Here is a 27,226-nt window from a genome sequence, read left to right as displayed (position 1 = left end):
CCATGAGATTTTAATGCGGGTTTTTAAAAATAAAGAGGTCACATTTCCCAAACTGACCTATAGAGTATAACAATGCATTTGGATGTTTAAATAAAGAACATTTGCTAATTTTGCACCCTTTTACTAAAAAGAGATATATTTTGAAGATGTCTGGAAATATGGTTAAACGTATAGTTTTCTTAGCTTGCCTGTCTCCAAATAAACTCGGGATATGCAAATAATACTTTTAAAACAAATTTTGAACTAAATAAACAGAAAATTAACATTGGTCAAGGGTCTACTTTATGCTAGACTGTAACTTGGCATTTTAAAAATATCTCACTGAATAGACATGATTCCTTTTTCATGAAGAAACTAAAGCTCAGTGAGTTAACACCTCTTCCAAAGACAACACACTGGATAAACCAAATTCCTGACAGTCAACTCCAGGGCCTTTCTAGATCCGAAGCCTATGCTCTTTCCGCTAAGCCACAGGAAGAGAAGAATGAGTAGCTATTTACAAAATGGTGCTCTCTTCACAAACAAGATTTAATTCACAAAACCAGAGCATGTGCGTGACCTCTCAGGTGGTGGTGTGGAGGTGGATGGGCCTCTGCACTGGGAACCCACGGACTGAGGCCAGCCTTGAATTTGCTACAGCCTTCCCTTGGGACTTTGGGCAAGTCCCTTCTTTTCTCTGCGTGGGATCTTTGAATGACCAAATAAGGAGGGGACGCATGACCCTGATGGTACTTATAACCCTATATATTTATATGACCTTTATGACTTTTCTCTTTTTAAAATAAAATATAACTACAATTCTCATTAATTAATACCCTCTGCTATGGGCAATTAATTGCCCATCCGAGAAGCTTAAAATGTAACTGCTCTCCCAGTGCTGCATATTTAAATATTTTTACATATATTTTATAAGCTACAGTTTTATTGTTTATTATTTATTTAAAAGTGTTTATCTGTTGAGTATATTCATGTTCACATACTGTCCTTGTGTTCAAATTATGGAGTAAAAAAGTAACAAAGAGCCTTAAGAGGTATTTATGAGGGGATGAGCTGCCTTCACAGAACCCCTGGCACATGGCCCTACCTACAACTACTGAGTCCAATCCCTTAGATGTCACAGATGTATAACCTAGGCCCAGGTAGAAGAAGAATAAATGAGAGGAGATCATAATAGGCTAACGTGTATTAAGCCTTACTATAGCTCAGGCATCTTTCTCGTCACTTTATGGGAACTAATAATGCTCTAATAGCTTTCAAAGCAACACTAAACGGAGCTTATTATTAGTGTTTCCATTTTACAGGTAAGGAAACTGAAGCACAGAGAGGTTAAGTATTTGTCCAAGGTCAGAGAGCTAGTAAACAGAGGAGCTGGGATTCAAACCTTGGAAGTTTGTTACCCATGTTCTTAACTACTATATTCTCTCACAGAAAAAAAGAACAGAAAATGAAGTTTAAAAAACAATTTTTTAGAGACATATGGGGTAAGGAATGACACCAATCATTTGTCTATTTGCTGTTCAGTGGTATCCATAGATTACTAGGCCTAGAAGATTGCAGACCAAAAAAGGGAATCCATTTTTTTAAACTGGGAAACACTGAATGCTATATCTCTCACCTGGAGACTCATAATATACATCAGTACTTTTCAAAGTTCTGGGAAGTCTTTGGATTAAGAAACCTGTTTGTTTTTTGCAACCTAGCATTTCCCAAAACAATCTGATCATGGTACCAGTTTTCATCAAGACTGTTAATATCTTTGGGATATCATAATCTAGAGTACATAATCTAGAGCAAGTTTAAATGTAGAGTTTCCAACAGATGGAGAGAGGAGGTTACTACCCATCTCACCCCCAAGCAGATGGGTTTTGTGGGCTTCCAAAATCAGTCATCTTAGAAGCATGCTTTCTACCACCAACTCCTATAGTGTACCACAAAGTTCAAGCTTCCTATTACCTGTACTTAATGTTCTGCCAGTTTCTTATACCAAAGAGGAAGGGCCAGGCCTGCTCTATTTAAGAAAAAGGCAGAGCAAAGTTACTGCCTTTAAAAAAAAAAATCCATGATTTTAAGAGCAGTACTTTATATGCTTATATTTAAAGATCAAAGCTTTGTAAAAGAGCAGCAGTTCTCATGGTGTATTCAGTAGTGAATCTTTTAGCATGAACCTTAGATCCTTTCAGGGTATCCATGAGGTTGAAACCATTTTCCTAGTTATACTAAAATGATATTTGCCTTTTTCACCATGTTGTCATTTGTACTGATGGTGCAAAAACAATGATATGTAAAACTGCTGGCTCCTAGTATGAATAAAGAAAGTGTCACCAAACTGTAGTGGTAGTCACTGTATTCTTCACTGCTGTGCACTAACAATACAAACAAACCAACAAATGCCAGTTTCACTTAAGAATATCTTGATGAAGCAATAAACAGGATTTTATTAAATCTCAACACATGAGCACTTTTTAGTATTCTATGTGTCAAATGGGAGGTATGCATAAAGTAGTTCTGCTGTATACTGAAGGGTGATAGTTATCTGGGGCAAAAAATCTTGTGCAATTGTTTGAGTTGCAAGCTGAACTAACCACATTTTTCATAGGGTGCTATTTTTACTCTAAAGAACAACAGACAAACTATTCACTTGTATGTGTGACAGAACCATCATTTCAAGGAAAACAACTAATAGTATTTGTTGCAAATGATAAAATTCAAGTTTCATGCAAAAATTAGAATTTTGGAAAACACTTCTGCTACTGTAAACTTGACAGCTTCCAGTAATTAAAGACTTTGCAGGTGAGATCAGTGGTGATATTAAGGAATGTGGTTTTTTTGATACTGTATAGTGAAATGTGTCAGCATTGAAAGATCTGCATAACTTAGTAAACAAATATTTTTCAAGTGTCCAATGCATGTTGATTCAAAATCGTGTGTGGATAAAAGATCCATTCAAAGTACAAGATAAAAATCAGTGAATGTTAATGTAACAAAATGGTTTCAAATCCCACATTGCAGGTAACCTTTAGGAAATTTCCGCTTGTTGAGTTTTGATGTAATGTCAAAGAATATGCACAATTATCTGAAAAAGTCATTAAAATATTCCTCTCTTCCAACTACAAATCTAGATGAGGCTGGATTTTCTTCATATACTTCAACTAAAACAACATATTGCAACAAATTGCATGCTGACAGATATGAAAATCCACCTGTCTTCTATTAAATCAGACATGAAAAGAGATTTGCAAAAATATAAAGCAATTCCACTGTTATTAATTTTTGTTTTGTAAAATAGTTATTTTTAATGAAAAAATGTTCTTTATATTAACATGTAATTGGGTTATTATTGTTAGTTCTGAGTGAATAGTTTAAATTTGTTGTTTTAATTCTAATATGGTAAATATCAATAGATAACAACCCACATAAACAAAAGCTCTTCAGGGAACCTCAATTTGAAGAAAGTAAAGAAAACTTGTGAGCAAAAAGTTTGAGAATTGCTGTAATAGAGGTTTCTTTCTAATACATACAAACAGATATTGAGGAAAGATTTCTAACTAGAAAGCCATTTTATTACCTATATGTTTTCCTATTTAAAAAAAAATGGTGGAATATCCATTTGCCCACCAGATTGCAAACTCCACATAAGCAGAACTAGGTATGTCTATTCTCCATTATTTCCCCAGTGACACATAATCTTTAAATAACAAATGTTTTTCAAATGAAAAGTGGGAAAATGTAATTTTTAACTCAATATACACATATACAATATGTATACATGTACATAGCTACATTCCTTAAATATTATCAAATATGATGATTTATTTGTCTAAAAAATCAAAACACCAAATTCAAGGAATGAAGTATTTTTTTTTTCTTTCAAGAAGCACTGACCTAAAGAGGGATTAAAAACTCAATAAAATTTAACCTAATTTTGCTCTGAAACTGTGTTTCTTTTCATCCTCTAAGTTAATGACCAGTCCCACAAGAGCCTACTTAATAAATACAACAAATTAAAATACATTTGAAGGAGAAAGGAGGAGGAACCAAGAAAGAGATGAATTATGAGGAGAAAGCAATAGGAAAAGGGAGAAAGAAACAGAGTAAAGGCGAATGAGATTTTACATATAATCCTTTCCAAAAAAACTTCTGAAATTCCAAAACGACTCTTACTTGCCCAAATAAATTTAGTCTTTAACTTACAAAGGTAGTGTCTAAGTACCTGGCATTTCTTAAGCTCTCGCTTCAGCTGGAGAACGGTAATATGCTGTGGTCCTTCTTCCAGGTTTCTAATGCCTTGGTGTCCTCTGAAGGAAGTGACCTCCTGGGTCACGTTAAGCCACTCCTGCAGTTTGTGTTGCTGATTTTGGTTTAGTCTGACAGAATCTTTTAAGTCCACCAGGAAGGTAAAGGCTTCCTCTAAACAATTTTGGTAACCCAAACATTCTCCTTGTAGCTGAGCAACTTGCTCCTCAAGAGAATGGATCCTATTTTTATCAGGAGTCCCCTCCCGATGGATCTGGCTAGTTTGGCTGCTACTAGCCTGCTGGCTTTGCAAAGCTTCTCGAAGCAACTTAATCTCAAATTCCATTTCGCCCATACGGTCTGACTCGGGGCTGAAGTTTAAGGTGGGTTTGTTTCTAATGTTGCGTGCTCTGTTGGCATATTTGAGAGAATTTAAGGACTCGTCAAAATCCGAGGAGGATGGGCTGACACAGGTGATCATGACGGTCTTGGCACTGCCTCCCAGGGAATCTTTCAGAAGCCGGGTAATTTTAGCATCCCTGTATGGAATATGTGAACTCTTCCTGCGTGGGTCCCCAAGAGCGCTTATTACGTTTCCTAAAGCCAGCAAGCCACTGTTGATTTGAATGGATTCTTTGAACCGTTCACCAGTATTCCCTGTTTTGGTTACTCTTTCTGATCCAGCCAAATCCACAAAGTGGAACTTTGAGACAATATGTTGATGGGAATACCACGATCCATCTTCAGCTGCCTCTTTATTTTTCCCCACTTGACGAAGGCTGATTGTGAAAATCGCATGTGACCTACTGGAATGCTCGTTCATTTGGGTGGTATCTGTATGCCTGGCTGCATTCCCCGTCTCCAGGAGACTCATCACTTCATCTGCAGTCTCCACCTGGCATTCCTTGGCCCCAACAATCACTTAAAATAGCAACAGCAAGTTTTAATCAAAATCCAGTAGAGTTAAATTAACCACAAAACAATTATCATTTGCTTATACTGCCCAGCTAAGACAGTCCCTTTAAAAAAATTCATAGCATTTCAAAATAAAAGTAACATCAGCAACATCATTAAATAATTTTAGATAATCTGCTAACAGGACTATTTTAATAGATGGCATTCATTTTGATGTTTAAATTCTAAAAGATGTCATATATATGTATGTTTTAAACAATCTGTGGTTTTTTTTGGAATCACATCACACTCAATTTTTTAAAACACATGACAAAAGAAAAATTCTTTATTCCAGTATTTTGATTTGTAGAGTCTAATATACTGACTGAAAGATAACAGATTAATTATATATATAACTCAAAAGAATTAATCAGTAGTAGATTAATTAAAATTAAATTAAATTAGTTTCTTTTGAGTTTCGTTAATATTCAAGCCATCCTAAGGTTTAAAGTTTTTGGTAAATAACCAATGATAAATGAAAATTTCAATATAAATAAAGTTGTTTATTCTTTTTTTTTTTTTTTTTTTTTTTTTTTTGCGGTACGCGGGCCTCTCACTGTTGTGGCCTCTCCTGTTGCGGAGCACAGGCTGCGGAGCACAGGCTCCGGACGCGCAGGCTCAGCGGCCATGGCTCACAGGCCCAGCCGCTCCGCAGCATGTGGGATCCTCCCGGACCCGGGCACGAACCCGTGTCCCCTGCATCAGCAGGCGGACTCTCAACCACTGCGCCACCAGGGTAAGCCCTGTTAATTCATTTTAAAAACAGTTTCCCCCTACATAATATAAGAGTGCAAGGCAATTCAAAAAAGGCAAAAGAGTTTCTATTTTAACGGCGGAATAGAACCCAAAATAACCTAAGCTTACTACATGTGTTACTTGTTTATATCCAAAAATATTTCGAACAGGAGTAGGTGGATTTGGGATTTGAATCACAGCAGTAAACCTCCCAAGTCTGTGCTTGAATTACAGCACCAAGCTTCCTCTTTAATCAGATCTTGTCATGTCACTGTTTCTTTAAAAAATATTCACTTTTCTTGCATTGTTTCCATCATGACACCTTTTTTAACAGCCCAGTTCATTTAAAGTTCTAATGTACCTGTAATACAACAGGGAGTGCTAAACTATCAGTGATTATAAAATATAACAATTTAACCATAAATCATAGTGTAACTTTTCTGAAAGTTTTCTAATGTTAGGCTATAGCTTAGCACTATCTATGGTCCTCAAACCCAGCTGAAAATCACCTGGGAGCTTTATAAAAGGGAGAGTGCCAACACCCACGCTCCATCTTTAATTAAATCAGAATCTGTGAAAAGTGGGGCCCAAAAATCAATATTTCTTAAAAAGCTTCCAAGGCGATGCTTATTGTGCAGCATCCAGGTTGAATACCAACTACCACTTGATACAGAGAAACTCAATAAATATGTCAAACAAAAGCATTTTGGTTGTGATTGGGACATTTTATAAGATATATGGTAATTTGTCTTAAGACTGTTACATCCTACCAAAATTTTTGCAGGATTGCTATCAGGTGTGGAGTATTTCCATCATTAAGTTTATGAGGAGTGACAGTGTATACTTCCATAGTCTATTTTACAATAAATATGTATTTTTTTGGTAACTTTTAATAAAAGATAAAAACATTCAATTACATTTCACAGAAGCTCAAAACATCAGTCTGGATTTCATCCAGAAAAGATAAACTATACAAAATTATCTAATAAGGTCACAAAGTACTATGTATGCTTTCTTTCTAAAAAACAAAACAATAACCAATTTCTTCAAACATCCAGCAATGCCAGAGCTGCCAGGACAGCGCCTACAAAGAGGCGAGTTTTACTGCCCCCTGCAGGCTGCTGCTGAAGGAGCGAGCCATCTTATTTTCCTAACTGCCAGGAAATTCACCCAGGGAATCACTCCCTTCGCAGGATCCTTTATCTCCAGGAAGGAGGAAGGTTCCACTAAATGTGTTTTCTAGAAGAAGACACCTAAGAACAGTCACTGTTATTAATAATCGTGAAAATCTGGAAACAACCAAAATGTCCAACAATGGACTATTAGTCAAATCGATTATTATAATATATTCAGAAGACAAAATTACATGACCACATGAAGTCATAAATTTGAATATTTAATGACATGAAAATTCTTACAATATAATTATTAAGTTAAAAAATAAGATGCAATACAATATGTGGGGTTGTGAGTGTATTTTTTTTTTAATCAGATGTGTGTAGAAAAAGAAGTCTAGAAAGAAACACACCAAAATTGGAAGTTGCTATTTCTGAGTTCTGAGATTAAAGATGATCTTTAACTTTCTTCTTTATACTTTACTATGTTTTCAAAATGTTCTACATTGAACATATTACCTTTTAAGTCAGAAAATCAGAAAGTGTTATTCTTTAAAATACTTGTATTTTGACCTTCCCATTCTAAAGTTCTCCTATTTCCAAACAAATAGATATTTAATGAGATTAACAGGTTGACAGCACAGAACGTCAGACCTTGAGAAGCACAACAAAGGACGAGTAAATGTCAATATGAAGGAGCAAACACATAAACTCTAAATTAAAAAAAAAAAAAGAGGAAGCAATAGGTGTGCTGGGACAAAAATCAGCAAGGAAGAAAGGAGAGTTCTTGGATCAACTTGGATGAACACCAAAACACCAAAGGGAGAAGCCATCCCCAACCTCAGGGTAACTCTGGGAGAAAAAAAAGTACAAAAATTAATTTAGCCTATGTCACACTTTCTTAAGATCAGCCCAGGGGCGGGGGAGGTGGCAATTATAGGAAATAAATACAGTTGATCCTTGAACAACATGGGTTTGAACTGTGCAGGTCCACTTACACGTGGATTTTTTTCAATACTAAATACTACAGTACTACACAATCTGAGGTTAGTTGAATCCACTGAGGCAGTACTGTGGATACAGAAGGACGACTGTAAATTATACTTGGGTTTTTGACTGCGCAGAGGGTCGGCACCCCTAATCGCCACCCTCCCCACCACGTTGTTCAAGGGTCACCTGTATTTGGAATTACACCTTAATAACTTCATCTTACCAACCACTCTGAACTTCTACTTTTCACATGGGTGCGTTAACTGCTACTGGTAATCAATAAGCTATTCAATTTAAAAGCAAAAACAAATGCATTTTGTTTCTATGTCTGTTTTTAAAGAATCCTTGGAAAATATCCAGAAACTGATTTAAATCATATTCATTTGTTAATGAAGACTATCAATTAAGTAGGCTACTTTACCTGTGTTTCCCTTTTCATCTTCTCGGATGTGAAGATCCTTCATAGATGTCTCCAATTCTAGAAGATCTCTTAGGTCTTCCTTGTATACTTCTATATAAGACACTTTTATCTTAGAGTCAATGCTAAGATTTTCAGAGACGTTTTGAAATATTTCTTGGATAGCACGAGGAATGATACCTTTTTGACCCTCCATAACTGAAGCTGAAAATTTAGAGAAAGAAAGCACATCTGAAATTTAAGGTATAAGAAAAGCTACAATCAATAAATTTATTTTCTCAAAATTCTATTATAAATTTTTAAAATAGAAAAAGAAAACATCTTTTTTCTATAAAGTTCAGAAGTGAAAGTTTTCACATGCATGCTCTTACTTAAACTTCATTCATGCATTCATTAAATATTTATATAGTACCTACTATGTGCCAGACAGTATTCTAGGACCCTGGGAACCATCAGTGAACAAAACAAGGAAAAGATCCCTGCCCTTAAGGAACTGTACTAGGAGAGACAGACAACAGCTAAAAACAATAAGTGAATTATATAGTATATTAAAAGGCATTAAGTATGCCTGGAGAAAAAAATAGGGCAAGGTAAGGGGGACTGGAAGTGTAAGTGTATTTGATGGGAGGTGCTTGTAACTTTAAATAGGAAAGTCATGATGGGTGGGCATCACGGAGAAGCTGACCTTTGAGCAGAAACTTGAAAGAGGTGGCAGAGGAGCCATGTAGGTATCTGAATGTCCCAGAACAGCAAGTGCAAAAGTGCTAAAATGGTGTGATCCATAAACAAGGAGGCCATTGTAGTTGGAGCAGAGGGAGCAAGGGGGAGAGTAGCAGGGCATGAGGTCAGAGAGGTGACAGAAACAAGACCATGTAGGTCCTTGTAGACCACGATAGACTTTAGGTCTTATTCTGGGTGAGATGAGAGCCATTGGAGCAGAGCAGTAACTTGGGGTTTAAAAGAGACCACTCTGTCTGCTGCATTTTGCCTCAATCATGGAAGGGTAGGGGCAGGAGTGGGGAGACCACTTAGGAGACCAGTGCACTAATCCAGGAGTCTAGAGGGTTCGGGGGAGAGGTGGACATGACGGTGACATAAGCTTGGCAGCAGAGAAAGGTGAGAAGTGACCAGATTCTGGATTTATGTTGAAGGGAGAGCCATTAAGATTCCCTGACAGATTGGATATGGAATGTGACAGAAAGTGATGAGTCAAGGATGACTCCAAGATTTTGTCTTGAGCCAGTGGAGTTGCCATCAACTGATATAGGGAAGAGTGTGTGTTGAGTTGGTTTAAGGGGAAAATGTCAGAAGTTCATTTTCTGACCTATTAAGTTTGAGGTATCTATTAGGGATACAGTTGGGAAGGTTGAATAGGCAGTTGGATATATGAGACTAGAGTACAAGACAGTCGTCTGGACTGGAGGTAAAAAACTGGAAGCTACATATAGATGGTATTTAATGTCATAGGGCTGGATGAGACCAAGGGGAAAAGTTGAGAGTCAGAAGAGAACACCAAAGATTGAGCCCTGGGCACTTCATCATTTGTTGTTTCACTTATCAGGAACCAGCAAGAGAGAATGAGTGACCAGTTAAGTAGGAGGAAACCAAGAACATGGTGGCCTGGAAACCAAATGAAGAGCATGCATCAAATTTGCTGAAAGGCCGGTTTGATGAGAATTGACCACTAAATTTAGTAAAGTGAAGGTCATTTGTGATATCTTGACAACTGCAGTGTCAGTGGTAGTGGAGGTGAAAGTCTGAATGGAGTGAGTGTAAGAAAGACCGAGAGGAGAACTAACACCACAAGTCACAGATAATACCTTCAAGGTTCTGCTGCAAAGAGGAGCAGAGAGAAGTGAGGTGGTGGATGGCAGCGAGATGGGTAAAACAGAGGGGAAGTAAGAAATGTAACTAATTATTTTAAGATACAATAAAGACTGATTTACCCAGCATTCTCTCAATTATTAACACTAAAATACTATTAAAAATCACATCATTGTAATTGAGGAAAAACTGTATTCACAATGTAATTGTGAACATCAATGTAAATGAAAAACTGTGATCACTGTTTATGATTATTCACTGTTTAAAATGTCATGTGAGCAATGATTTTTAAATTTGATAATGCCCCATTTCCTCAAGGTGAGCAAATTGGTCCTCTAGAATACTATGACAATGTTAACCAGCACAGCTTTTTTGGAGAAACATTAGTATGAATAGTATCAAAAGTTGAAACGTAATCACCCTTTGACTCAGATATAGTCCTAAAGAAATACATATACACATACCCAAAGGTGTTGTATAAGGATCAGTAAAAATTTCTTGTAATTGATAAAAAATTCCAAACACGAATAAATCCATTAGTAGGAGAATGGTTAACAATGGTATACCATGCACCTATTGTTAAACAGATGTCTAAGATCCATAAAGTTAAAAAAAGCAACTGCAGAGCAAATTCATTTGCATAAAAGAAAACATACATATCTATGCAAAGAATATTTTTGAAAAAATTCACAAAAAATGGTGGTTACCTCTGGGGAGTTAGAACGGGAGAGAAAAGAAAGGAAAACTTTTATATTATGGCTGTAACATCTGAATTTTTACCTTTAGAAATAAATATATATAGTCTAAAAATAAAAGTTTTAAATATAAATAACTTAAAAATAAACTAAATATACTGTATAGAATTGGAAGCAGCACAAAAAAAGCTTACAATCAAATGACATGACATGAAAAAAACTAAATGATACTTATATAACAGTTTAAGGCAAAAATAAAAGATTTAATAAGAAAATATTTATTGAAAACCCCAGGAATGCAATAAGCATAAGTGGCACCAGTGAAGTTCAAAATAGGTACAGGTAGTACCTAAAATATCTCTCTTTAGATCATTTATTATGGTCTGGGAAGAATCCCAATCATTGGAATGTAACTCATTTATGTTAGCAAGAACCCTTTTAAAAAAATTATTTGTGTCATATTTCTTCACATTTAGCCAAAAAGCATGTTTTGAGATTTCTGGGATGGAAAGGTACAGGTAGTTTGAGGGTAAACAGGCATAAGAAAGGGACAGGGGAGCAAGCCAGGGTCTAATGGCAACAAAGGACGTGTGCAGAAGAGAGGTACAGAAAGACCAGTTCTGCCCAAGCCAAGACCTCAATCCAGGAATGAGGAAGGGAACATCTCTACACCTCTTCTCCTCCATCACTGCCTCTTCTCCTTCATCACTTCCGCAACACAGAACACAGATTAACACAGTAACATGAATGAATAGAAATGCATACAAGAGACTCAGATATTTGTACATCAATGTTCATAGCAGCATTAGTCACAATAGCCTAAAGGGGAATACAATTCAAATGTCCATCAACAGATGAATGGATAACAAAAGATGACTTATACATACAACGGAAAATCATTCAGTCATAAAAAGGAATGAAGTTCCAATACATGCTACAACATGTAGGATATCCTTAGATATATTATGCTAAGTACAGAAGCCAGACATAGGAGGACAAATACTGTATGATTCCACTTCTATGAAATATCTAGAAGAGGCAAACTTACAGTCAATGAAAGTAAATTCGAGGTTACCAGGGGATGGCGGGGGGAGGACAGTTATTGCTTAATGGGTACAAAGCTTCTATTTGGGGAGATGAAAAATTTTGGAAAGAGCAGTGATGGTTACAAAACACTGTGAATATACTTAATGTCACAGAACTGTACTCTTAAAAATGGTAAATTTTGTTTTACATTTATTTATTTAACCACAATTTTTAAAATAGTAAAAAAAACGTACAAGATAAAATTTAGAATAAGAAAAAGAATAAATTGGACTTAAATAAGTTTCTGTAGGCCAATTTAGAAACCTGCCCACCATTTTTAGCATTGTTCCATGGAAAATATACTCCAAGCTACAAAAAGGTGGCTTAAAATGAACCTTAAAAACAACTTGCTTCCAAGTTGAAGATTACCAATGTTCAGATTTTTGGCAACAAACATCCTGAAAATCTGAACCTTACTAACTTGGACCGCCTTTGATTGCCATCATGTAGCAAATATGGGAAGCTGCAGGTTTTTCCAGTACAAGAGAAAGTGAAAATTCCTTTTGGAGAGCTTCCAGGAACTAGCCAATAGTACTATCTATAAACTCCAGCATATATTGAATATATGCATTCTAGATTAGCCAGAATATGAGGCTGATCAGAAATAGCTCATTCATTTCCCACTTCGACAGATAACAAAGCACAGTAACTCAAAATATTTAAAAAAAAAAAAAGCTGAATTACAAATAAAGCTTCAAAATGTATTCTGGTAACCTAAAGATCACATTTTCACTGTCACTCTTATATTCCTGAAAGACTATTTCAGAGAGAAAAACTGTAAAGTTTTATACTTTAATAGCCATCGTTTAGCTCTTATACACTATTTAAAGAGTATGCAAATGAAAGTTTTTAGAGAAGATTACACCTGGTTAAAGTTGGTAAATCCAAGGTTCTGAAAAACAGGGAAATGAACAGTAGTTTAAATAAGCATCATATTGAAAAATAAGAGATTTTCATCTACCACAGTGCCTAGCATGGTACTTTAGCCACCACAAAAGCCAATAAATTATTTATTGGAGAAAAAAACTATATTATTTGCATGGTCAAAAATCAAACAGCAGATGACTGACCCAGAATTGGTGTCTTACAGAGAGCCTGGGAAATCAAAAATGCTATTTTCACAAATACACCAAGAAATGTAACTTCAAACAACAAAGTGCAATTTTTCACTTATCAGATAGTGAAAACAAAATTTCGGATTTATGATTTCCAGTAACTGGCAAGGATATGAGCAAATAAATGGCTTTCACACATTGGTGGCAGGATATAAACTGGTACACCCTTTTGGATAATTTGTCAGTATCTATCCACATTTTAAATGTGCATACCCATTACTCAACAAATCTACTTCTAGGAATCTATTCTACAGAAATACTAACAAATGGATGCAAAGTTCAATGTATAAAGATATGTACAATGTAACTTTTTATAACAGTAAAAATCAAAACCAACCATTAATCCTGTCCATTAATACCGGAATGGGTGAACTATGATCCATTCAAACTATGGAACATTATATGTACAGCCAAAAAAAATGAGGTGAAATTCTATGACCCAAATGGAAAGAAATGAAATGATATTTTATATCGTTAACTGCAAAAAGAAAGTTACAGAATCACAGGTATGAAATACCTCATCAAACAATTAAACTAACAACAAAAAAAAACAAAAAACTACATGTGTGAGTACTTGTAATATACCTAGAAAAATGTCTAGAGGACTCTGAATGTATACATCAAACTGTTATTTCCTGGGAATGAGAGGAGCTTTCATTCGTTTAATTAGATTTCTTAAGCATCACTTGCAATTCTTTTTACAATGAACATTAATTTTTTTAAAACTAGCAGAAAAAATCATCAAAAACTCTTCCTAATGGTGATCTATTTCTTTTGGTATGAAGTATTTTAGCTAAAATATTTTAGGACAATAGATAACTTTAATAACCTTTTCCCTTAAGGAATTAAAATTGTATTCATGGACTCTTAAAAAAAAAAACAGTATAGCTGTAAGTATGTGACCAAGCTGTGAAAATTGTTAAGGGAGTAGAATTTAAAAGTTCTCATCACAAGAAGAAAAATGTAACTGAGGTGACTGATGTTAACTGAACTTACTGTGGTAATCATTTTGCAATATATAGATATATCAAACTATTATGCTGTATACTTTGGACTAATACAATGTTGCATGTCAATTATATCTTAAAACTGGGGAAAAACAGCAAAGGGCTGCATACTGAACATTGTCTTAAACGTCTTTCCTCAAGCAAATATAATCATAAATTGTTTAATGAAACTTCAATATTTAAAACAAATCTTTCAAAGATGATGATCTTATAAACACATCTGTTATCCTATTGATTATTTCATTCAGTTAATGTGCTGAGCACCTACTATGTGTCAGGCACTGTGGTATTTCAGCTTCTTTCTACTGTCTGAAATAAAAGTCAAAGAGTATGAGAATCTTACCAACATGGCCTCCTCCAATGGTGTATGTCTTCCCAGATCCAGTCTGTCCATAGGCAAAAACGGTTGCATTATAGCCCTCAATGAGTGATAACACTAGTGGCTTTATACAGGTATTATAAACTTCATCTTGAGTGGAATTTTTGCCAAAAACAAAATCAAAAGTAAAGACTCTATCTCTCCCAATGATAACTTGTTGGGTGTTTGGAATAACTCTCACACAAGCTTGATGATTATGAAGAACTTCTTTGCACAGCAGAGGTCTAATTCTTACAGCAACTTTTACTGATATTTCTTCCATGGCAGCTTAGATTTTACTAAATAGATTTTCTACTTAATATTCAGTATCTAGTGTGAGAAACATCCATTTTACGTTAAGATCTGGACCCTGTGTATCAAAATAAAAACAAAATTTAGTTATTGACTTCTCTATCCTAATAAACTAAGCAACTTCTAAAGCAAAGTCAATTAAAGCAGGTTTTGTTCTAATATAAGATAGCTACAAAGAGTAAATCTGTCTTGAAAAAGTATACCTATAATTTATAGATGAAACGATACGATGTCTGGATTTGCTGCAAGATAATCTAGGGGATGGGAGCCTTGAGTTGGTAAATGATGAAGCAAAGTGGTAAGTGCATGGGATTCCATTATGCCATTCTTTCTATAGTGGTAATATGTTTCCCAGCTCATCAATCTAAATATTGAATAATTGGGAAATTAGAAACATAAGGCAAGGACTCCCCTGGTGGCGCAGTGGTTAAGAATCCGCCTGCCAATGCAGGGGACACGGGTTCGAGCCCTGGTCTGGGAAGACTCCACATGCCGCAGAGCAACTAAGCCTGTGCACCACAACTATTGAGCCCACGTATCACAACTACTGAAGCTCGCGTGCCTAGAGCCCGTGCTCTGTAACAAGAGAAGCCACCACAGTGTGAAGCCCGCGCACCGCAACAAAGAGTAGCCCCCGCTCTCAGCAACTAGAGAAAGCCCGTGCAGCAACGAAGACCCAACTCAGCCATAAATAAATAAATTAAAAAGAAACATAAGGGGCTTCCCTGGTGGCGCAGTGGTTGAGAGTCCGCCTGCCGATGCAGGGGACACGGGTTCGTGCCCCGATCCCGGAAGATCCCACATGCCGCGGAGCGGCTGGGCCCGCGAGCCATGGCCGCGGAGCCTGTGTGTCCGGAGCCTGTGCTCCGCAACGGGAGAGGCCACAGCAGTGAGAGGCCCGCGTACAGCAAAAAAAAAAAAAAAAAAAAAAAAAAAAAAAAAAAAAAAAGAAACATAAGGCAAGGAAATAATTGGGTAATTGTACAGGTACACAAGTAGTGTAAAGCAAACCCTTAGATTTTACAGCTATGTACTGAAAAATAACATCTCCTCTTTGTCGCAAATGTTAGAAATCAATCCATGAAAATAGTTTTAAAGATTTCTATAAGTCAATGTAAATTTAAAACTAAATTTTCTATTCAAAAATAACCAAAACTAACAGAAAAACTGCTGTTCCACTCCTAAGTTACATGGTACTTATTTTTGAAGATCTCTGGTGGAATTAATACATTAAAAATTATATTGGGGGACTTCCCTGGTGTCCAGTGGTTAAGAATCCGCCTTCTGGGCTTCCCTGGTGGCACAGTGGTTAAGAATCCGCCTGCCAATGCAGGGGACACAGGTTTGAGCCCTGGTCCAGGAAGATCCCACATGCCATGGAGTAACTAATAAGCCCATGCACCACAACTACTGAGCCTGTGAGCCTAGAGCCCCTGCTCTGAAACACGAGAAGCCACTGCAATGAGAAGCCCGCGCACAGCAACAAAGAGTAGCCCCCACTCAACATAACTAGAGAAAGCCCACGTGCAGCAACGAAGACCCAGCACAGCCAAAAATAAATAAATAAAATAAATTATTTTTAACAACACACAGAAAAGAATCCGCCTTCCAATGCAGGGCATGCTGGTTCGATCCCTGGTCAGGGAATTAAGATCCCACACACCACGGGCAACTAAGCCTGTGCACCACAACTACAAAGCCCGTGCACTCTGGAGCCTGTGCATCACAATTGCTGAACCTGTGCGTCCCAACGAACAATGCCATGTGCCGCAACTAAGAACCAATGTCACCAAAAGTAAAATAAATAAATATTTTTTAAAAATTGCAGGGCCAGGGCTTCCCTGGTGGCGCAGTGGTTGAGAGTCCACCTGCTGATGCAGGGGACACGGGTTTGTGCCCCGGTCCGGAAAGATCCCACATGCCATGGAGCGGCTGGGTCTGTGAGCCATGGCCGCTGAGCCTGCGCGTCTGGAGCCTGTGCTCCTCAACGGGAGAGGCCACAACAGTGAGAGGCCCGCGTATGGCAAAAAAAAAAAAAAAAAAAAAAAATTGCAGGGACAATGTTTTAAAAAAATTAAATTGGTAGCTATACTTACAATGAACAACCTGAAAAATAAGTTAAGAAAACAATTCCATTTATAATAGCATTACAAAGAATCAAATAAATTTAGGAATAAATTTAACAAAAGATGTGTAAAATTTACACTCTGAAAACCACAAAATACTGTTGAAAGTAAAGATTTAAATAAATGGAAAAACATATCATGTTCATGGATTGGAAGACTTAACATATTAAAATGGCAATATTCCCCAAATTGATCTAAAGAGTCAACAGAATGCCTATCAAAATCCCAGCTGACTTCTTTGTAGAAACTGACAAGCTGATCCTAAAATTCATATGGAAATTCAAGGGACATAAAATAGCCAATACAATAATGAAAAAGAACAAAGTTAGAGGACATACTTCCCCAATTTTAAAACCAGGCAGCAGTAATCAAGACAGTGTGGTACTGGCATACGACAGACTTAAAGATCAATGGAAAAGAACTGAGAATACAGAAATAAATCCTCACATTTATGGACAACTGATTTTCAACAACAGTGTCAACACAATTCAATGGGGGAAAGATAGTCTTTTCAACAAGTGGTCATGGGACAACTGGATATCCACATGCATAAGAATGAAGTTGGACTTCTACCTCACATCGTATACAAAAGTTAATTCAGAACGGTTCACAGGACTTCCCTGGTGGCACAGTGGTTAAGAATCCGCCTGCCAATGCAGGGGACATGGGTTGAGCCCTGGTCCAGGAAGATCCTGCATGCCACGGAGTAACTAAGCCCATGCGCCACAACTACTGAGCCCGTGTGCCACAACTACTGAGCCTGCGCTCTAGAGCCCATGCTCCACAACAAGAGAAGCCACCGCAATGAGGAGCCCATGCACAGCAACGAAGACCCAATGCAGCCAAAAATAAATAAATAAAATAAATAAACTAAAAAAAAAAAAAGTGGGCAAAGGATCGGAAAAGACAGTTCTTCAAAGATGATATAAAAATGGTCAATAAGCAAATGCAAAGATGCTCAACATCATTAGCTATGGGGGAAATGCAATCAAAACCACAATGAGATACCACTTCACTCCCACTAACACAACTATAATAAAAAAGACAGATCATAATAAGTGTTAGCAAGAAGGTAGACAATATGGAAACCTGATGGGAATGTAAAATGATGCAGCCACTTTGGAACACTCTGGCAGTTCCTCAAAAATTTAAACACAGAGTTATCATTTGACCCAGCAACTCTGCTCTTAGGTATATACCCTAAAGAAATGAAAATGTTATGTTCACATAAAAACTTGTACATGAATGCTCACAGTCTTGGTAGCATTACGCTTACACCATAAAAAAGTTTTTAAAAAAGTGACAATTAATCTATGTCTAAATGCAAATGAAAAATAATCAGTTTGGGATGGGACTGGGCTCTTTGGAGAAGAGTCTTGAACACTATCATTAAGTAACGTAGCAGACTAATGGACTAAAATAACATTTTCAGCACTACACGCAATGGAATGTTAATTAAGACATATCTAGGGCTTCCCTGGTGGCTCAGTGGTTAAGAATCTGCCTGCCAATGCAATGGACACAGGTTCGAGCCCTGGCCCGGGAAGATCCCACATGCCACGGAGCAACTAAGCCCGTGCACCACAACTACTGAGCCCACGTGCCACAACTACTGAAGCCTGCACGCCTAGAGCCCATGCTCCGCAACAACAGAAGCCACGACAATGAGAAGCCCACGCACCGCAACAAAGAGTAGCTCCCGCTCACCGCAACTAGAGAAAGCCTGCACACAGCAACGAAGACCCAACACGCCAAAAAGTAAGTTAATTAATGAAAAAAAAGACATATCTAATACTCACTAGCTTTTTAAAAAAACTCTGCAGCAATACTGTGCACTTATAATTTTGTGAGTGGACAGTCTGAAAAAGATCACAATAACAGAAAAACATTTACATCACTCTACTGAGAGTCCAAAGAGAGTAAAAAAATATCAGCTCCCCTGTGCTGTAAAATCCCAAAACAGAGTCAACAAACTATCTTTAATGGCCAAAGACATGCACCTAACCTTGGCAGTTTTAATCATTCTAGTGAAATTCTGCACTGAAAAAATAAATACTCATAAATATGGTAAATCTTTTCCAGGATAATAAAGGACTCTACAATCATTTGGTACTGGAAACTTTTCCAAAGAAACTACAGGGATGTAGTATGACTTGATTCTTCCAAATGTCTCTGAACACCTATATTAGGAGTTTTTATCATACAGATTAGTTTATTTTTTTATATATAAATTTTATTTATTTATTTATTTTTGGCTGCATTGGGTCTTTGTTGCTGCACGTGGGCTTTCTCTAGTTGCAGCGAGCGGGAGCTACTCTTTGTTGCGGTACACATGCTTCTCACTGCAGTGGCTTCTCTTGTTGTGGAGCACCGGCTCTAGGCATGTGGGCTTCAGTAGTTGTGACACACAGGCTCAGCAGTTGCAGCTCACGGGCTCTAGAGTGCAGGCTCAATAGTTGTGGTGCAAGGGCTTAGGTGATCTGCAGGCATGTGGGATCTTCCCGGACCAGAGCTCGAGCCCGCGTCCCCTGCATTGGCAAGCAGATTCTTAACCACTGCGCCACCAGGGAAGTCCCTATTTCTTTTTTTTTATACCATCACATTAAAACAAAAGTCATGGTCTATGTTAAGCTAAACCTAACTACTTCCAATAAAATTGTTAATAAAAGGTGCCAAGTGTAATTGAGATGTTTTCACTTTGTTTTTTTTTAAAATAGGAATATCTATAAACAATCTGGCTACAAAGGCAATAGAAATTCACCTACTCTAATCAATAAAAAACCGATAAGGGCCCATAAACATATAGCTTGCAAAAAATTAATATACAGGAATTTACGTTTAGGGAGTTCTCTGGCGGTCCAGTAGTTAGGACTCTGGGCTTTCACTGCTGTAGGCGGGGATTCAACCCCTGGTGGGGGAACTAAGATCCCACAAGCCCTGCAGCACGGCCAAAAAATAAATAAAAAGTAAATTTAAAAAATGTTTAAAAGAATTTACATGTCTTTTAAAAAATCCATAGCACTTATACTTCTTCAGATTCTGATCAATTACAGCCATCAGAAGCGTACGTATTAATCTCACCAATCAATGTACAGAAAGGTGAAATCTTATTGGCTGGCATACTCAATGGAGTTTTGAAATCTGAGCAAAGGAAGGAGAAATATTTGATCACTGATGCCATGTCGTTGCTCAGAAAAGTGTCTCCAAATACCGTTGCCATCCTGTGCCCTTGGCTTTTCAGAAGTAGTGACTGTCTAAAAATTGTAGTTTGTAAGTAATATTTTCGTAAGAAACTTTCTGGCAAATGGATAGTGAATCTCATAAGGATCTCAGAAAAGGCCCCAAATGCATAAAGAACAGATGGAGAAGGCAGGAACCAAACAGGGGAAACAACAAAGATTTTTAAAGTTGGAGTGGGCGAAGTTTTATTTTAAAAGTGTTTCAAAGAAAGAATCTGGGCACGCTTTCTTTCTCAATTATCACCTGCTCTAAGGGAGGGGTCTTTCAGACTTCCGGACCCCCGCAGAACTTAGAATGCACCGAAGTTTCAACATCCGCAATGGAAAAAGGAGGCCTGTGACAAAATGAAACCCCCAAGGAAGGTGGGCCTTTCTATCCCTCTTCAGATACTGCAGCTGGAAGCACGAAAACAAGAAATACACAGGATCCGATTCAGTGAAGCTCGGTCCGGGGTTCCCGGGGTTCCCGCGCGTCCCTCTTCCCCAAGCCCTTCTACCTCAAGGGGCACCCAACTTCCCCGGCCGCTCGCCTGGGAGTCCCAGCATAGGCCCAGGCCCCTCGGGCGCACTGCTCCGCCTTGCGGGCGCCCCAACCGCCCTCCCCGCCAGCCGAGCCGCGGCGGCTCCCAATCCCCCGGCCGGCCCCCTCTCCTCCCAACGGCCGGAAGGAGACACCGGCTCAGAGTGCTGGCCGGCGCAGCACCAGGCGCGACCCCGCCAGCCCGGCCCGGCCCGCCTGCCACTCACTGACCGGTTTGAGAAACCCCAGTCTCCCGCGGCTAGCGCAGCGCAGCGCAGCGCAGGAGTCTTCGCCTTCACTTCACAACGCCGCGCCGTAGCTACCGTCGCAGCCCGCGCCTTTTGTTGTCGCGGGTTCTCCCGGCAACCAGCAAGACCCGCCCCGATGCGCGCCCGCCCCTCAGGGCGGCCGGAAGCTCCCCAGACCCCGCCCCAGCCCACCAAGCCCCGCCCCGTCTGGGAGGAGCCTAGAGCCGGCCACCTGGAGGCCCCGCCTCCCAGATTAGCTCCAAAGTAAATACTACCCAGGGACCCCTCTCACAGTGCTGAGCCAGAGAACTCTCCAGGAGTTTGTAAGATGAATATGAGAAGGATTCACATTGCTTTCAATATTTTAGCTACCAATTCTGTTTATTTTTATTGAAGTTAAGTTCGCATAACATAACATGAACCGTTTTAAAGTGTACAATTCAATGGCGTTTTAGACATTCACAATGTTGTGCAACCATCACCTCTGTCTATTTCCAAAACATTTTCATCACCCCAAAGGAAAGCCTCATACCAGTTAGCAGTCACTCCCATTCCTCTCTTCCCCAGCCACTGGCGACCACTAATCTGCTTTCTGTTTCTATGGATTTACCTGTTCTGGGCATTTCATAGTCATAGAATCATACAGTTTGTGGCCTTGTGTCTGGCTTCTTTTGCTAAACGTTTCCCAGGTTCACCCATGTTGTAGCATGTATCAGAACTTTAATTCCTTTTTATGGATGAATAATATTACATTACGTGGGCATACCACATTTTATTTATCCATTCATCAGTCGAGGGATATGTGGGTTGTTTCCACTTTGGGGATAATATGAATAATGCTGCTATTAACATCATGCACAAGTATCTGTTTAATGTTTTGATTTGTTTTTTTCAGTTCTTCTGGGTATAGACCTAGGAATGAAATTGCTGGGTCATATGGTAATTCTATGTTTAACTTTTCCAATTTACTTTTTTTTTTTTTTTTTTTGCGGTACGCAGGCCTCTCACTGTTGTGGCCTGCTCGCCATTTCTTTTTAAATCACTTATTTGTTGAAGAAACTGTGCCATTTGTCCTTTAGAACATCTCACATTCTATATTTGGCGATGTCATCTTTGTGTTGCCGTTTAACTTGTTCCTCTTTTTTCCTACATTTCCTGTAAACTTGTAGATCTAGATTCTTGATTAGATTCAGGCTCAATTTTTCTGGCAAGAATACAGGGCTGTGTACTTCCCTATTGCAACACACCAGGAGGTACATGATGTCTGAGTATCTCACGTCTGGTGATGTTAAGATTATTAGTGAGTTCAGGTGCTTTCAGCCTAATCCATCCCTTTAAAATTTACCCATCAGCATTTTACCTAATGGTTTTAACAACCATTGATATTATTTTACAGAGGTATTATTTCATTAGGAATTCCAAAATGGTAATGTTCTAATTCTAATATTCTTTTTTGCATTTATTAGCTAGAATTGTTCTATAAAGAAGAGCTTTCCCACTATCAGGTTATCCTGAAATACAGTTAGTACAGGAACCATGCTTGATTTTTTCTTTCTCTTTTAAAGATTTAATTTTTCAATTTATTTTTGGCTGCATTGGGTCTCATTGCTGCACGTGGGTTTTCTCTAGTTGTGGCAAGAGGGGGCTACTCTTTGTTGTGGTGTGCAGGCTTCTCATTGTGGTGGCTTCTCTTGTTGCGGAGCATGGGCTCTAGGCATGCGGGCTTCAGTAGCTGTGGCACAGGGGCTCAGTAGTTGCGGCACACAGACTCTAGAGCGCAGGCTCAGTAGTTGTGGTGCACGGGCTTAGTTGCTCCGCTGCATGTGGGATCTTCCCAGACCAGGGATCCAATCCGTGTCCCCTGAGTTGGCAGGCAGATTCTTAACCACTGCACCACCAGGGAAGCCCTAGTCAGCAAATTTTATACCTGAAAGGAATCTTAAAAATTACTTAGTCCCATTATACATTTATTAATTTCTTATTTTATGTTCAATATCCCTGAGTTAGACAAAAATTATTTTGCCATTTTATTTATTCATACCTGTATTAGGGTTCTCCAGAGAAACAGAGCCAATAGAATATATATAGATAGATATAGATATAGATCTAACTATAGACATATAATCTATATATGCCTATCTATCCCTCCACCCATCCATTCATCTATCTAGAGAGAAAGAGATTTATTTTAAGAAATTGGCTCATGTGATTGTGGGAGCTGTCAAGTCCGAAATCTGTAGGGCAGGCTAGCAAATTGGAAATTCAGATAAGAGTTGATGTTACAGTCTTGAGTCTAAAATCTTCAGAGCAGGGCAGCAAGTGGGAAACTCAGGCAGGGTTTCTACGTTTTAGCCTTGAGGCAGAGTTGTTCCTTCTTCTGGAAAGCTCAGTCTTTGCTCTTAAGGCCTTCAACTGATTGGCTGAAGCCCCCATGTTATGGAGTGTAACTGCTTTACTCAAGTCTATTGATTGTAAATGTTAATCACACCTGGGGAATATCTTCACAGCAACATCTAGACTAGTGTTTGACCAAATAACTGGGCACCTTGGACTAGTCAAGCTGACACAAAATTAACCACCACGATAACATCCTACCGCAGCCTGTAAATGAGACATGCATATATTTTACAAAATGATACAAAAAGAAAACTGGAACCAGAACTAGAAAATCAGACTCAGATTATCCTCTTGCATATGTAAATTAAATAGGCATAGAGATTTTAACTGATTTGTTCAAAAGCTGATGACAGAACCAAGGGAGTGGGCATACAGTGATTCCCCTTAGGGCAGCCCAGACCCTTGGATCTTAACCCTGGATACTTTATACTATGGAGAACTCACAATTCTGGACTTCCTTACTTTGAGGATCATTACCTCCCATGGTTTGAGAGCAAATAAAAATGTTGCCTAGGCCATGGCAGCTTATCTTTTTCCCAAAAAACGCACAAGCACAAGAAAGGGTTGATGGAGGGCTTCCCTGGTGGCGCAGTGGTTGAGAGTCCGCCTGCCGATGCAGGGGACACGGGTTCATGCCCCAGTCCAGGAAGATCCCACATGGCGCGGAGCGGCTAGGCCCGTGAGCCATGGCCGCTGAGCCTGTGTGTCCAGAGCCTGTGCTCCACAACGGGAGAGGCCACAGCAGTGAGAGGCCCACGTACCACAAAAAAAAAAAAGTTAAAAAAAAAGAAAGGGTTGATGGTGACAACTTTGAACTTTACCTGAGCTCTGTACTTTCATAAAACAGTGACATTAAGAAATCCCTCCAGAGGGGCTTCCCTGGTGATGCGGTGGTTAAGAATCTGCCTGCCAATGCAGAGGACACAGGTTCATGCCCCGGTCCGGGAAGATCCCACATGCCGCGGAGCGGCTAGGCCCGTGAGCCATGCCACTGAGCCTGCGCGTCCGGAGCCTGTGCTCCGCAGCGGGAGAGGTCACAACGGTGAGAGGCCCACGTACCGCAAAAAAAAAAAAAAAAAAAAAAAAAAAACGAAGTAAAAAAAGAAGAAAAAAGGAAAAATAGTGATCTAAGCACACAGAGAGAGATGAGTCATAGAGCTACAAGGAAAAGGAAGGTGTAGTTGCCTCAAGTCACGCACTGTGGCTCATTAAACCTGTACCTCCTCAACTGGATTATTGGGCTTCCCTGGTGGTGCAGTGGTTGAGAGTCCGCCTGCCGATGCAGGGGACATGGGTTCGTGCCCCGGTCTGGGAAGATCCCACGTGCTGCAGAGCGGCTGGGCCCGTGAGCCATGGCCGCTGAGCCTGCGCGTCCGGAGCCTGTGCTCCGCAACGGGAGAGGCCACGGCAGTGAGAGGCCCGCGTACCGCAAACAAAACAAAACAAAACAAAACTGGATTCTTAAACCATTATCCATTCAGCTTCAGGGAAGAGGAACAATGAAGGAGTTCATTAATTGATTTCTGGACTGAATTGAATGAAATCTATTAATTTCTTTAGTACTAATCAGGGAGAAGTTAAAGGTTGAGAAAGGAACGAAAGCAGCCCCTGACAAAAGCTGCCCTGGCACCCACAGCTGTGCCATGGTATTCTCCTGTTGAACATAATCTCAGACAAGGTTACTCAGAGACCTTGATAAAGTGAGACAAAATAAGGCCACTTGATAATTTTGCCTAGGCTACTGTGCCACACACACAGAACCAAACATCCTACTATCTTGGCTGAAATGAGTGACTGATGCTTCTTTACCAATCTGTTTTTCCTTGCTTCAGCCTGCCCTCCTTATAGATAAGATTTGAGATAGCCAAAGGTAGAATTGTCTTTGGCTGATGGCATCCAATTTAGAGAGAACCTTGCTTCCTTAGACCCTGTCCCAAAGCATCCTCTTACTGACATCCCATGCTGCAACAAGTAATTAACCCAACCTGTTTACTTTGGCTGGAGGACATCAACATGGTACCACGGCTAAACCACCAGATAATCCTAAAGAAATCAATGAAATATGTTTTTAAAAAATGTTTTTTGAGCTTGTTACAAAGCAAAAGCTATTAAAGGAAACAGTCACCAAGGAATCCCTATCTCTGCTAGGGAACTGGTTTAACGACAGTAAACAAAGGACTTCCCTGGAGGGCTGTAATGGGAAGGGTGGGGAGGGGCTCCAGGAGCTGTGCACATTTACATTAATTGTCTTTGAGATTAGCATGCACAATAAATCAACATAACCAGAAAACTTTTTAGATCCTATTTCTACATTCTCTATCTTCTGGAACTTCAGGAGCTGTGGCTCCAAGTTCATTATGCTCCTCAGTCTATCCTGAAATCCATCAAGAGAGAAATTATCTCTGTGCAAGGCTCACACAACCAAGAATATTAGAATTAGAATATTACTATTTTGCAATCCCTAATGAAACAATAGATCTGGAAAGGGAGCATCATTGGCTGTTAAAACCATTAGGTGAATTGTTATTTAAATTCTTAGTCTGTATAAGGTATGAAAACTATAAAATCCATGCATGGTGATGAAAACTGGCTGTTTCTTAACATCCATCCACACTTCTTAGTTTAGCTGGTACCCAATGCCTGGAATAGAGAATAGTTCCCTGGCCTCCCTGGCAGTAAGTTGCGGTCATGTGACTAAGTTCTAGTCAGTGAAATGAAAGCAAAACTGCACGTGGTAACTGCTAGAGCCTTCCTGTCAACCTTGCACTCTTCAACTTCATAGCTTCTTCAGTCCTGCTGCCTAGATTAGAACACAGACATCTTGGATCACGAGTCCAGGCTATGCTCAGTGTAAAGAGAAAAGACAGCTGCGTCTTGGGACGTCAAGGAGCACCATACAGCCCTAAACTGCCTTCCCTGTCTTTTACATGATGGAGAAGTAAATGGGGAAAGCAGGAAGCCCAGAGCTGGCTGAGCCTGGAAGGGGAAGGAGAGGGGAGGAGAGGGAGAGGTGGGGAGGAGGGAGAAGAGGGAAAAGACAGGAAGCAGGGGAAAGGGTACAGGGGTGGGCAGGACAGGGAGAGGAGCAAGAAGGGCGAGAGGAGGAGGAGCTGGGCCAGCCCTGAGGTCTAAGCAACTGTTCTGCTTGCACTTCCTGGTGCCTTGTAAGAGCGGGTTGAATTGGAAACTATTAACTATGATAATTTCTATAGAAAACTAATTCAAAATTATGGCAATAATAAGGTGCTGAGCTCATTATCTCAGGAATGAAGGCCATGGCTAGGTTGGACTCAGGCAGGGCAGGTTCAGGAAGGCTCTGGCTCCACACAATTGTTACTACAGCTTCAGGTATCACATTTAAGGCAGAACATTGCTCAGAGGAAGAAGAGGGATCTTCTCCCATGGCCCCTTCTTAAAAGTGAAGAAACCTTTTCCCATAAGCCTCCCTGCAGACTTGCCCTCCAGTGTCACTGGCCAGAACTAGATTATATATCTATTACTAGAACAATCACAGGCAGAGAATAGGATTATCATGAATAATACACCATTCATATTACCTCGGGTCTACCTCCAGAACTGGGGACAAGATCACCTTCCCCTTAGTCACATAGAGGAGAGACAGATACAGGACCACTACTTCTGGTGGGGCAAGTTGTGCAGTACTGGACTCCAGGGGGGCCCACTCACACTCCCACTCATTGTCATTTGTAAAGCTATTATGACAAGTTTCCAGCAGATGGCAGTGAAGTGCTTGGAGAAAGGACGGCTTTTTCTGATTCACACAAAGTCACAGTGAGGTGATAAGGTAGGTAACAAAAATCAAGATTACGTCAGAAGGGAGGTGGGGATGAAGG

General features: G+C 39.3%; 1 protein-coding gene across 4 annotated transcripts in view; it reads right to left on the bottom strand.

Moving 5' to 3' along the window:
* KIF27 (kinesin family member 27) overlaps positions 1 to 21,084 on the bottom strand; it is a 93,673-nt gene extending 72,589 nt beyond the window's left edge. For 2 of the 4 annotated variants that reach the window (XM_082610926.1, XM_082610928.1), the window contains exons 1-5: positions 20,959 to 21,084; positions 20,452 to 20,603; positions 14,516 to 14,900; positions 8,449 to 8,649; positions 4,211 to 5,154 (exon numbers count right to left, since the gene is read on the bottom strand). In XM_082610926.1, coding sequence (XP_082467052.1) covers positions 4,211 to 5,154; positions 8,449 to 8,649; positions 14,516 to 14,813 — 1,443 coding nt within the window. In that variant the 5' untranslated portion in view covers positions 14,814 to 14,900; positions 20,452 to 20,603; positions 20,959 to 21,084. The remainder of the gene's footprint in view (positions 1 to 4,210; positions 5,155 to 8,448; positions 8,650 to 14,515; positions 14,901 to 20,451; positions 20,604 to 20,958) is intronic. The other 2 variants (XM_082610927.1, XM_082610929.1) reach the window with 2 other exon arrangements.
* Positions 21,085 to 27,226: the final 6,142 nt, after the last annotated feature.

Source organism: Mesoplodon mirus (genome assembly GCF_964341445.2).
Source record: "Mesoplodon mirus genome assembly, chromosome: 1".
Taxonomy (NCBI): Eukaryota; Metazoa; Chordata; class Mammalia; order Artiodactyla; family Ziphiidae; genus Mesoplodon; species Mesoplodon mirus.
This window is presented reverse-complemented; position numbering and strand designations above follow the sequence as displayed.